This window comes from Agelaius phoeniceus, chromosome 5 (genome assembly GCF_051311805.1).
Source record: "Agelaius phoeniceus isolate bAgePho1 chromosome 5, bAgePho1.hap1, whole genome shotgun sequence".
NCBI classification, from domain to species: Eukaryota; Metazoa; Chordata; class Aves; order Passeriformes; family Icteridae; genus Agelaius; species Agelaius phoeniceus.
The window spans coordinates 52,374,600-52,387,728 of record NC_135269.1 but is presented as its reverse complement, the minus strand read 5'-3'; the positions used below and the strand labels follow the sequence as shown (position 1 = coordinate 52,387,728).

The 13,129-nt window shown below is 38.1% G+C and overlaps 1 protein-coding gene across 4 annotated transcripts in view; it reads left to right on the top strand.

Annotated features, from left to right (window-relative positions):
• The window catches only part of POT1 (protection of telomeres 1), a 62,298-nt gene that overhangs the window by 36,559 nt on the left and 12,610 nt on the right, over nucleotides 1–13,129 (top strand). For all 4 annotated transcript variants that reach the window (XM_054631525.2, XM_054631526.2, XM_054631528.2 and 1 more), the window contains 4 exons: nucleotides 1,722–1,877; nucleotides 9,227–9,387; nucleotides 11,684–11,769; nucleotides 12,928–12,972. In XM_054631525.2, the coding sequence (XP_054487500.2) occupies nucleotides 1,722–1,877; nucleotides 9,227–9,387; nucleotides 11,684–11,769; nucleotides 12,928–12,972 (448 nt within the window). The remainder of the gene's footprint in view (nucleotides 1–1,721; nucleotides 1,878–9,226; nucleotides 9,388–11,683; nucleotides 11,770–12,927; nucleotides 12,973–13,129) is intronic.

The following is a 13,129-nucleotide window of genomic DNA, read 5'->3' as shown; positions in this document are numbered from 1 at the left end:
GAAATTTCACTAGCTTATAAATTCCTTTCAAAAGGTGCCCTGGTGCCAGCCCTACTAGTTCCTCTGGCAAAGGACATTTTAAAAGTGAGTCACCATCCTTTTTATCTGAACAGGGAGCATGCAGGTTATTTTAATCCATTTGTCAGATCATCTCTCCAGTGTAGAATTACCAAAGTGTACCAAGTAAAGCCAGTTGAAAAATAGTGAAAAAATTGACAAATGCAAGATTCTTTACTCTTTCAGTGACTAAATTTGTAGTATATATGCACTAAATCTGTTTTCAAGCTGAGTTCTGGAAAAGATGTGATAAAGCAATAGACAACCTCTCTTTCAAAGGTGGTTTTAAGTATTTCATGGTGCAGGATCAGAAGATAACAGGCTTTTTTTTAATCTGTGGCAGAATATACCACCTCATTATCTGGGTCCTTCAGAATACACTGTTATTTGGCAACATAATTTGATGTCATGGGTCATTTTCTCCGTGAACAGTTTTCCCTTTTATCTCTTGATTCTGGATGCATATTCCATGAGTTATTCCTAGTGCATTTATACATGGCTCTGCTGATTCTTAGATCTTCTCCTGTGGGTCTGTTGATCCAAAGCAGTTAAGTATAAGAGGTAGAAATCCTTTAAAAATTAAGCTTTAGTGTCTTTTTTTCCTGCCCTCTGCAGTGGGACAAAGCACCTTGGAATCACAAACTGTCTGAAATTGGAAAATAGGTTCTTCTGCTGAACTTGTATGTATGAAATTCTATGAAAAGCAGCATTTCAGAATTCCAAATGCTTCTAGATTTTTGTTTTACTATGCCAGTAAATCAAACCATTATTTTTGAGTATTTGAGAAGAGTATATCTTCAGAAACTCAGGAGACCATAGTTTACAGAATAATGTTTGGGTTAAGAAGTAAGATTTTGAGTTCAAGGTGTTAAGCCTGTCAGTAAACTTACCTTTTCACAACACTTTGATAGCTGAAAAATAACTATTGATATTTCAGTACTTGGAGTGTATCAAGGATTTAGCTTTAGGCAAACAAGTTTTAAAATCCTTGTTAAAGAATTTAGGTTAAGTATTGATGTTTTTCTAATATGTTCTGGGTAACTAGCAGTGTATATTGCTATAGGAGATCATCAGTAATTAAGTCAATATATGCTGTATATGCATATGCAATATATGTATATGCACTCAGTGTTCACATACTGCAGCTGTAGTGGTTAAAAGACCCTTATAGCAGGATTAAAATATTAAGTACAGACAGTTCTGCATATGATGAATTCTGATAGTTGTGACAGCTGACCCTGAGATTGTCTCAGCTAGTCACCAAGGCTGAGGGTTCAATCCCCATGTGGACCATTCACTTAAGAGTTAGACTTGATGATCTTTGTGGGTCCCTTCCAGCTCAGAATATTGTGTCATTCTGTGCTGGATAAGCAGCTGAGCTTTCGCTAGAGCTGTTCTTTTTCTTTTTTATTTAAATATTAACGAATTCCAGGTCTTAGCCCTTGATTATGCTCTCTGTAGAGGTTGTTTTATGCTCTGTAAGGAGTAATAAATTACAAAATCCTGTAAGGTCTAATCCAGGTATTTTAAGGACTTTTAGATTGAGACTACAACTAATATCTCTTACTGTTAATAATTTTTAATTAAAAAAAAAAGTAAAAAGCTTTTTAAAGTCTGAATCTAAAGTATTCTGAGCACATTGAAATAGTTCATTTGCATTGCAGGTTTGGGATGGCACTGAATGTCCCTACCCCACATGGAAGGTGCCTGTGGAAGCAAAAGACCTGGAAGGAGAAAAAGTTCTTCTTCATCAGCTGAGAAATCTAGCAGTGGACATTCTGGTGTATGATAATCATGTACAACTGGCAGAATCACTTAAGGTAATGCACAGTTTGGTATTTCACTCTCTTTTTGTGGCCTGTTTTCTGATTAGAAATAACTTCAGAGAATGCATCAATTCAGTTCTGCTGTAATTAGTTTCACATGCCTTTTTATCTTTTACTGTATTTCGCATACCTTTTATTTGAATGCAAAACTTCTTCAACATGTGTTAAACAGGCTCATTACCCAAAAATTGCCATGAAAAAATTCTTCAAATTAAGCACTTTCCGGACACTGCAGTATAATAGATAATGCAGTGAAAATAATACACTCAGAAAATGTATTCTGTGCTTTAGAACTATTTTTAAATGATACAATGCAGTGTTAAACCTGTAGTCCTGTTAAAGACCTTTAATTCTTAAATCAATAGAAGATTTTCTGTTCTATAAGCTGCAGTTTGCAGTGCAATCTTCATTTAGTAGGTCAGTAATGTTGATTATGCTTAGATAGAGAAAACAACAACATAATTAAACATCAGATCTTCAGCAATACTGCCATCTTGCTTCTGAATACTTGAACTTGGCAAAGAATGCATCTTTCATTTCATGCCTTGCCCTCTATACTCAAGATCATTTTTAAGAAAACATTTTACCAGAAAATAAAGATAAGTGATAACCCTTTTTTATGGTGGGTCATCAGCAGACATGAAATAATTTTGATAAATTAACACCCATTCACAAGTAAATTACAGATAGCAAAATAAGTGTAAGAATTTGTCTAAGAATTCTTAACAAAATTGATAGAAGTATTTCATTACTTTCAAGTTTTCTTCCAGAATTTTTCTCTTGCTAACTGGTGTAAAAAAGCTATGTTCTAGTGAAATGGTATGTTTTAAATCTGAAGGAAAAAAATATTTTAATATTAATAAAACATATTTTCTTGATTAGCTGATAATACTCCCTTTATTATTCTCCCCCATTTATATTCAGGAATTTAATCACAATATATATTGAGTATGTGATACATGGGATGTCTTCATACTTGCTCTCAGTTTTTTAGTTCCTATCCACTTGCTCTTTCACATTTCTGGAGCATTTTTATCTTTGCTGGATACTGCACTGTGTAGTAGAAGGTTTAATAATTTCAAAGGAAATTGTTAAGAAACCCCCCTTGACCTCTTGTGGGTGTTTTTCTCCCTCTGGCTATATCCAAAGTTGCAGTGGTTTCAGTCACAGAAGTTGTAGAAGTTTCAAATTAGGTAATTTTTGTACATGACTTTCTAGTTGCTTGTCTTAGTGGAGTTACCAATGAAAAAGGGCTGATATGCTGACAACTAAATTTCAGAAATATTTACTAATTTCAGATTGCAACATGTAGAATTAATTGTTGTCATGGTTTGACACTGGCACAATGCCAGTACCCCCATGAGGATACCCTCTTACCCTCTCCCTGGTTTCTGCTGTGAGATGTGACCAGGAATAAGCAAAGCAGGCTCCCACTTAGAAATAAAGAAAACAAAACTTTATTAACTACACTACAACTATATATAAAAAGGAACACACACAGGAAAAAATGAAAACCTTACAAATACATTTCCTCCTCCCCCCACCAAATTTCCAACACAATACATCTATTCCCCAAATCACCAACTCTCGGTCCAGCACCACCCTTCAGACAATCAGTCCTCAGTTCATCGAGAGGAGAGGAGTCCTTCTTGTACCATGGGCTTCCCCTGGAAACACAGTCGAAGCCTCGTGTGTTTCCGTGTCACTCGTGGCACCGCCCGGAGTACATCTGCCATCGTGACCTCTTCCTTTCATGTCCAGTGCTCTCACCACTGAACATGGACCAGAGCTGCTTCTAGGGTTGTCTTTTAAGGATGCTCTGTCCCGATCCAAAAAAGGCACAGTCTCTCCTTTGGGACACCTGTCCCCACAGTCTCTCCTTTGGGACACCGGTCCCCCCCCATATTTTTTCACCCCCTGGGGCCGAGGGGTACCAACACTGAACCCTCTTGGTTCTGAGGCCATTGCCTCCCCCTAGAATGCAGTCTCTGTGTCACAAGGAACATGGGTCTGTCCATGGCTGTACAAAAAGAGTCCAGCAAAAGCCACTCCATCATCTCTTCCCACTAGGATTCTTCTCTACTCTTCCAACATCTCTCACTTGCCCAGACCTCTCTCACACTTGCACATTTCCTTCTTCGTCTTCCACTCTATCTCTCTTCTAGGAAAGGTCAATGATCTGTAAAGTTCTCATTCTCCAAAAAAGGGTTAAAAGCTCCTACAAGCGGCCGGCTGAACCCCCCCCTCTTCTCCGTCCCAGCCGTGCTGCCGGCACAGGCCCATGTTTATCAAGCTTCAAGGTTACAGTCTCAGGCAGCGGCTCTTTCTCTCTCTCTCTCTGTGTCTCCCAGGGGGGGCTGCCCGATGGCTCCCGGTGTCTCTCTCTCTCTCTCTCTCTCTCTTTCTCTCTTCCACCCTTCCACCCCGGGGCTCAGGCCTACCTCTCTCGGCCACATGGCTTTCCCCTCCCCCTGCCCAGCCAGCAGCTGGGCCAGGGGAGAGACCCGAACTCTTTCCCACCGGAAACCCAAGAGACCCTCCCAGGGGAGAGCTCTGCTTTTAACCCCGTGTGCTCAGAGGCGGATCCAATGTCCCAATGGCCACATTAGATGCCAATATTAAAATCTGAACGTCCATTGGCCTGACCACAGCATCCCAGAAAACACATTTCCTGTAAAACCACCACAATTGTATTTCAGAGAATAATTTTTACCTCTATAGATATACACACATATATATTATAAAACTTGGCAAGAACTTTCCCTAAAATTAGAGGGGTTTCTTTAAAGGCTTTTAAATACTAGTGGAAGTTATGTCATACCATAAAAAAGTATAATCTAAATACGTATGATATTTTATTGAGTTCAGGATCTTGTTATGCAAAGTTTTTTTTAAATTCATTTTTGTAGCAGTGTAGAACTTGCAGATGTCTAGTGTATCCACATGTACCTTCCCAAGTGTGATTAGATATTTTGCCAGTTTGTGGTTTCAGACACAATAAAAAGTGCACTATTTTTCAATCTTCTTTTCTATACTTAGCACTAGCTTAGAGTGGCCTTTTTTAATGTAAATTATTACAGAATTGTTAGGTTACACTCTTGCCTATTGTTGTGTGCCATTTGCAATGACAGTCACAGCTTGCAAATAATGTTTTATGTAGGAGCAATCTGATTTATGCAACCTTGATAACAAGAAGGGCAGATTTATAAAATCTTAAAATGCATGTTCTTATTTTAAAATGTTATCTGTAGGCACAGGTTCAGACAAGTAACTGAGTAAGTACTGCACACCAGAGAAAGTGAGTAATGTATTACAGGGAACTTTTTGCAAATCCTGGAGCACATTGTCAAGGAAATTGCTGCAAGAGATTTTTAAAAACTTTAGATCAAGTGTCCAGAGAATACTGAAGATATGAGCACTTTATCTCATTTTCTAAGATAAACAATACTTAAAATGTTCACTGGAGAGAACTTTAGTTAAAGGAATGTTGAAGGTATGTTGCAGTTGATACTGCAAGTAGACTCTTTCCCTCTAGATTTACTGGCCTCCCTTTCCTGCTGGGCAAGACTGTGGCTTTTCAGCAACACAAAAAGAATTTTCAGAAATCCCATCTCTGAAGCAGATTATTATTGCCTGGGTCATAAGGACATGGCAAGACCTACAGCTAAGCAAAGAAAATGGTGTTCACTGCTTTTTCTTGAATTTTCCTCTTCCTCTGGCAATGTACTTGGAGTAGATGAGGCTTTCTCATAACTGTAGGAACCCCAGCCTACAACTGAGTGGAATACAGTTGCTCCACATTCTTTAGCCTTATGCCAATTTTCCAGAACTTCTCAGGGCTCACTGACTTTGCCATGCAGTGTGGGAGTAAGTCTGTGGCATGAGTTTTTCCATCCGGGGCATTTTGCTTAGTTGGTAAGCATCAAGGTGAGTGAGTGGTCAGCAGGGATCCAGCTGCCCACAGCTGGTCAGAGATCTCCTTATTTCTCTCTTTCACTGAATATATGATCCAGTGCATTCCTCTTCTGGCTTGATGCTATCAATTCTGTGTTGCCATCCATTTTATGGATAGTGCAATTGAAACAATTAACCTTGAGCATACATACGAGTCCTAGTCCATAGTTCCACAGTATTTGCTCCATGTTACATATCTTCAGATGCAGAATCTGTATATTTTCAGGTGTTTCTCCCACCATATCATGCCATGTCTTTCATTATAGTAGTTTGGACTAAGAAGTTTGCTTTCCCAGTGCCAGAGTCACATTTTCAACATACAGCTCAAATGAGTTCACTGCATGGCTGCAATATCTAGCTTCATAGATTACATTCCTAGGTAACATTCCTTTGACACGTGAGTTGTATGCTCCCCACTTCTGTCTTTTTATTCATTGAAAAGGGAAAAAACCCAAAAGAAAAAACCCAAGACCTACTCTTGAGTCCTTCAAACCCTTAAATGTAAGTTGGTATTTCTTACTGCCCAAGATGGTGCCCAAATGCCATGTATATGCTTGTCTCATTTGCAGAAAGTTGTGCATTATTTACTCAGTAAAATTGATGCAATAAAAAAGGATGACAAAGAAGTACCACTGAATATAATCACCATAAGTATAGGCAGAAAAATAAGTACAGGTGAATTTGTTAGGTGATTCCTGTAGATAAAGACAGCCTCTTGTGTGCCTTTTTGTACAAACATGAATATTTACCTGCAATGACACATGCTGTTATGAATTCAGTGAACTCCAGAGTGATTGTGAACACACTATGTGTTTTGAAATAATCATGAGAATTTCCTGTGCTAAAATGTTGTTCTAGTTAACTGGTTACAGGGAACTGCATATATGACTTCTGCATTTCAATTCTTTCTAACATTAATATGTATTCTTTAAATAGTAATATTTTAATTAGACTGAAAATAGGGTACTAGTATATTTTACATTAATACAAGAAATATTTTTATTCACTTTAATTTCACTTTCAAATGAACTTCCTCTAAACGAGGTAGGTCATAAACAGAACTGCTGCAAAGTCAAGTGAGGAGCTGGGTTTGTAGATTTTAGTGATGGCTCTGTGAATCATGGTGTTTACTTTAATGTAGATCACCATTTCTTCTGAGTCAGAATACAGAGAGCTGTGTATGTATATAAAGAGCTCTGTCTGCAGGCATTCTGTAAACAGAAATACAGTAACATTTTTATCCATAGCATGCACATTTGCTCTGTGTTTTTAACAGTAAGCAAGGCTGCCTCCCAAAGGAATCCAGGGAAACAGCATGCTGTCCACCCAGGCATCTCTGCACTGACATTCAGTATTTGGCAATGCTGATTATTATGCATCTCTTTTTTGTAGTTCAAAGTGATATTCAAATATATAAAATATAACATGTTATATAAAATATAAAATTTTCAGAAAATGATCCAATAAATGTTTGGAAGATTATTTTTTAGTGATGATAAGTCTTGCAAAGTGAATATTGTACTAAAACTTGTAGTTCAGTTGACTTTTGTGTGAATTTCAGCACACAAGTTTAGAAAGCAGATACAGCATTTTATATTCTTGGCTTCTGAGCTCTCCTCACACACATTTAATTGTTTGTGTTTATACATAAAGAAAATACTAATTTTTTATATACTATCTTTAAAAAAAAAGAAATTTGTCAATTAAAATCAACTTTTTCCTGCTTATATGCAAATTATAAGCAAATTTCTTGGCAGTAGGGAAGTAGTTTGTCACTGTTACATAAGGTTATTCCATAAGCAGAACTTTGGTAAGAACTTTTTAAGAAACTTTCTCCAAAAGTATTTGTCATAGTCATTAGATTAGTCTTATGATGTGAGTGTCCTTTGCTTTTTTGGATATTCATAATTAAGTGAAATCAGCATCTGCAAAGGAAAAAAAGAATGTCTTTGGATTAGCCTCTTAACTGCCATCTAAATGCACAAACTGTTCTGGTAGTGCTTTGAATGAACAAAATGAGCAGCTTACTAACAGGGCAGATAGATTAAAAGTCTGGTAAGAGCTCCATGCCAGAAGCAAAATAGGTGCAAGCTGAAGTGCACTTTTTATGTCCCTGCTGCCTTAATTGGAAAATATGCTGCCTTTTTCATGTGTGATTATTGTTCAAAAGAGCAGTTTGATACCAGCATTATGCAGTCATAGTTTGTTCCTTGATAAAGAGGAGGATTCTAGACACAGGTTGCTGCTCCATCTGCTTTTATGCATATATACATGTGTTTAAAAGTGCTGTAGTATGACATGACCAATCCAATCAAATAGGAATACTGTTTCAGTTTCCACTGGTTAAAGTTGGATCTCAAACTGAAATATGACTTAATAAATTGACTTCTGTAATATTAATTTTAACTGAAGTAAATTTAAAGTAATTTGTCATTTCTATCGGGCTATTTATAAGATGTTTAGAATTAATATAAAACCAGGTTGTTGAGCGTGTGTAGCTTCCCAGCTATTATCTGGATCTCAGATTATATTAAAAAATATTTGGTAACTGTGTAATTGAGTTTCCATTTTATCTGCCTTGAGAACACTGGGCTTGGTTTTGGTTGTTTGGTTGAGTGTGTGGGTTTTCTTTGCGAGATAATGGGAGTGGTATTTTGAGATAAAACCAGATTTATAAAGATGTGTCCAGTGTTCACCACTGCATAACTTTCTTTTTAATAGGTGCTTGTATAAGTTAGCCTAAGTTCATTTGTGTAATTTGACAAAGCTCTTTCAGCAAACACAGAATCATTCTAAGCAAAACAAGAAGCATATTCTCCATGAGCCTGAGGAGATGTAACAGAGATAGAAAAAATGCCAAGATCTTTCAGTTTCTAACACATATTGTCTTTTTTCCTGGTGCTATATTATCTGTAATGTAAGATATGATGGAGAAATCTGATAAGCAGATATGTTAGTATGTACATGTAAACATAGTCAGCCATGCACAATGATGAGCAGGAGGTCAACTGCTAAATGTCATCATTCCCAGGACAAATCACAGGATGTCAGTCTCTGTCAAGCTGGGAATATAGAAGGCAAATTGTGCCCCTGGGAAAGGAATGTATTGACTCCTTTGGTCTGTCTTCTGAAGTGTGTTTGAGAATTAGATTTATTAGGAAGGCTTATTCTGGTTCTGAGTCACTCTTTGCTACCAGTAATGTTTCCTGATAAAGCAAAACAAACAGATCTGCTTTGGGCACAAGAGTTGAACAAGGTAATCACCAGAGGTCGCTGCCAGCTTCAGCTGTTCTGTGGTTCAGTTAAAACAAGGAAGAAGCTTCATGAGCACAAGAATTTTCCATGTAAATAACTAACTTTGTATTATCAAAGTGGGTTTTTCCTTTCAGATTGGAAGTTTTCTGAGAATTTACAGTATTCATGCAAAAGAAGCAAGCGCTGACAATGAAGATGTCTCACATATGGAATTTCATCTTCATGGTGGCACCTGTTATGGTCGAGGAATAGGAGTCTTGCCAGAAAGTAACCCAGATGTTAAGGAACTAAAAGAGTAAGTAGTATGTGTAGATGTTAGGTTTTCTCTAGATCACTCTTGAAAACTCTAGGCTAATGTAACAGCTGTACAGTTTAGAATTGTAAATGTTTCTAAGAATCAGAAACTTGAAAACAGAATATGTCTTTAGCACCACTATGAGAAGTATTTGGAGGGAGAGAAAATAAAGGCAATTTTTTCAAATTTAAAATACAGTATGGATCAAGATGTCAGTTTTAATTAGCTTAATTCTAATTATGCACATTTTAACCTGCGCATATGTGCTACTTGAAAGGGGTGAGACGTAAAGATGTTCACAATGAAGCAGAAAATTTACATTCTTTACTAAACTGTCTTATAAGGAATCAGAATCATTTAGGCTGAAAAACACCTTTAAGATCATCATGTCCAAATGTAAGGCTTGTCCAAGTGCCCCACTAAACCATGTCTGTAAGTGCCACATCTGCATGACTTTAGAACACCTCCAGGGATGATGACTCTTGCCTGAGCTACTTTTTCCAATGCTTAACAGCACTTTCTGTGAAGAAATTTTTCTTGATATTTAATGTAAGCCTCCCCAGGCACAACTCGAAGCCATTTCCTCTCCTTCTGTCACCTGAGAGAAGAGGCTGACCCCACCTCAACACGACTTCCTGTCCCCTTGTTGTAGAGATAAGTGTTAAGGTCTCCCCTGAGCTTCCTCTCCTCCAAGCTAAACCATCCCAGCTCCCTCAGCTGCTCCTCACAGGACTTGTGCTCCAACCCCTTCACCAGGTCCTTTTTGGCTGAGCCTCTTTGCAGCCACACTGCCCCAGTCTGTAGCTCTGCATTGGGGTTGCTGTGACCCAAGTGCATTTCACCTTGTTCAGCCTCATACACTTGGCCTTGGCCATCAGTCCAGCCTGTCCAGAGTGCTCTGCAGAGCCTACCTACAGTCCAACAGATCTACACTCCTGCTCAACTTGGGGTCACCTGCAAACTTACTGAGGGTGCTGTGCCCTCAGTCACCTTGTCCTCATCACTGGTATAGATACTAAACAGAGCTAGCACTAGTACTGAGCCCTGGGGAACACCGTTTGTGAGTTGCCACCAGCTGGAGCTAACTCCATTCTCCACCACTCTCTGGGCCTAGCCATCCAGCCAGTTTTTTACCCAGCAAATGTGCACCTGTCCCAGCCATGACAGCCAGTTTCTGCAGGAGAATACTGTGGGAAACAGTGTCAAAGGCTTTACTAAGGTCCAGGTAAACTACATGCAGAGCTGTGTCCTCATCCACTAAGCAGGTCAGTTTGTCATAGATGGAGGTGAAGTTGGTCAAGCAGGACATGTCTCATAAACCCTTGCTGGCTGTGTCTGATCCCCTGGGTGTCCTCCATGTGCTGCATGATGGCACACAGAGTCATCTGCTCCATGACCTCCAGCACTGAGCTCAGGCTGACAGGCCTGTAGTTCCTGGAAGCCCCTCTGACCCTTCTTGTAGATAACCATCTGCATTCTACTGGGACCTCCTCACTTACCCACGAGTGCTGATAAATAATAGAAAGTGGCTTTTTGAGCACTTGTGCCAGCTCCCTCAGTATCCATGGGTGGATCCCAGCCAGCCCCCTAAACCTGTGTAAGTGGTGTAGCAGATCAGTGACCATTTCCTCTTAGATTATGGAGACTTCATTCTGCTCCCCATCCCTGTCTCCCAGCTCAGGAGTGTGGATACTTAGAGAATAATTGGTCTTATTATTAAGATGAAGGTAAGGAAGGCATGAAGTACATTGGCCTGCTCCTTTGTCATGTTTCCCCCACATCCAATAAAGGATAGGGATTCTCCTTAGCCCTTCTTTTGTTGATGATATATTTGGAGAAGCTGTTTTTGTTGGCTCATACAGCAGTAGCCATATTAAGTTCTAGTCAGATTTTGGCACTTCTAATTTTCTGCCTGCTGAGTGATCTGCCTGTGCTTCTAAACATTATAAACTTTTTTTCTTCCTTAGGAAAGGCTAAGTAACCAAGTCCATATTCCATTATCAGGAATTCTGTTTCTAGTAGTACATATTTCTTTTGGCACTATTTTGTGTTTCAATCACTCTGTTCCAGAAGTGATTTGGAAAGTGTTTTGTCTGCATCATTAATATCATCTTCTGAAAATTCTGGTTCAGTTGAGTTTTATGTCTCTGCTGGAACATTTATGTCTGAACATTATACCTGTGTATATAAATAGGTTTCATATAAGTGTCTCTGTAATCCCATATATATATGTGTGTGCATGATGATATATAAAAGATTTCTCTAGATTGTAAAATATTTTGCCATTTATCATTAGATTCCTCGAATCTGTTACTCTGACAGACAGTCAGAATATGGAAAGCTGTTCAATGGACGTAGACAGCACTTTTGGCAATGTTACAGGTAAGAGCAACTGAAAGCTGATTTGCTCTTTCTTCTAATATGTATCTATGGTCAAGATAAAGTCACAGTTACTGCTTCTCTATGTGTGTAATGCTACTTTCACATTCAAAGCCCTAGAGAATTCCCTCAGTTTATTAGACTGGAAATTTACATTACTCTTTCTTGTCTTCCAGCACGAGCATTTCATATTACATGGAAAGATACTTTTGTAGGAGTTAGTGAATAAATTCTTAAACACAGATGGTGTTCTTAATCATACTATATTAGATCACGAAGTAGAGTTATGTAAGTGCTTCCCTCCAAAGGGAAATTCTGCAGAGACAGGCACTGAAAATGCTACTAAACAGCTGCCTGTTGAGGAGCCCTTCTTAAACTGTTGGATGAAAAGTTGTGTCAGTGGCAGAGGTGTAAGGTGCACTTCCATGGAACAGTGATATCTTATAGACAGTTCTACAGACCCCATATTATTTTCTGAATGGTATTTTTAGCCCAGGAAAAGAATAACTAGAAGGGAATTAAACTCTAAAGCTGGTTTGATATAGTCTCTATCTTTGCTTCGAGCTTTTAAAAATCTGTGTTTCTCAGCTATTATTAACATAAAAACATAAGACATTTCTAAAAGGATGCAAAAGTTAAGAATAAATCAATGCTTCATGTCCAGTCCATAAATGAAAATTTAGAAAAAATTGTATGCCTATTTACTGCACTCACTGTGTGTAATAGAGGTTGTTCAGAGGGGGGACCAGGTAGTCTCTATTGGTCTTAGAATAATGTATTTATGTTCTTGTCCAGAAGGATCACAGGGGATGAATACAATTTATGTCAGCAGATCATTCACAGTATACCTCTGAAAAGTGTTCACATTGATAAGCATTGCTATTTAATGTATATGCTAACGTCCCCTCTAATGTATTAACTCTTGATATGCAATGTATGTCTCCTGCTTACTTTTGCTGCTTTTTATTGTTTGTTTGTTTGTTTGTTGTTGTATTGTTTTCATACATTATAGGGATTTTCATTTGTTCAGCTTTTGGTTTTGTGTGTATCTACCTGTCTATCTGTGTACCTACCTGTTTGTATGTGTCCATATGTCCATTTTTGTATGACAAAAAAGGAAAGAAGGAAGGAAAATAATTAGACAGTTCTTCTCTATTTTAGATCTTGAATTGCACTTACAGAGATGTCAGCAGTTATCTGTTACAGGTAGGTAACATTTTGAACATAAGGTGAATTTTAATTTTGCTGAAGAACAAAAGTAGTTTTGAAACATTATCTTAAAGGTTATTATAGGAAGAGCTATTCTAAGAGTATAAATTCCAAGAGCATAAATGCATGTATGTTGTACTGGGTTTTTTGTTTT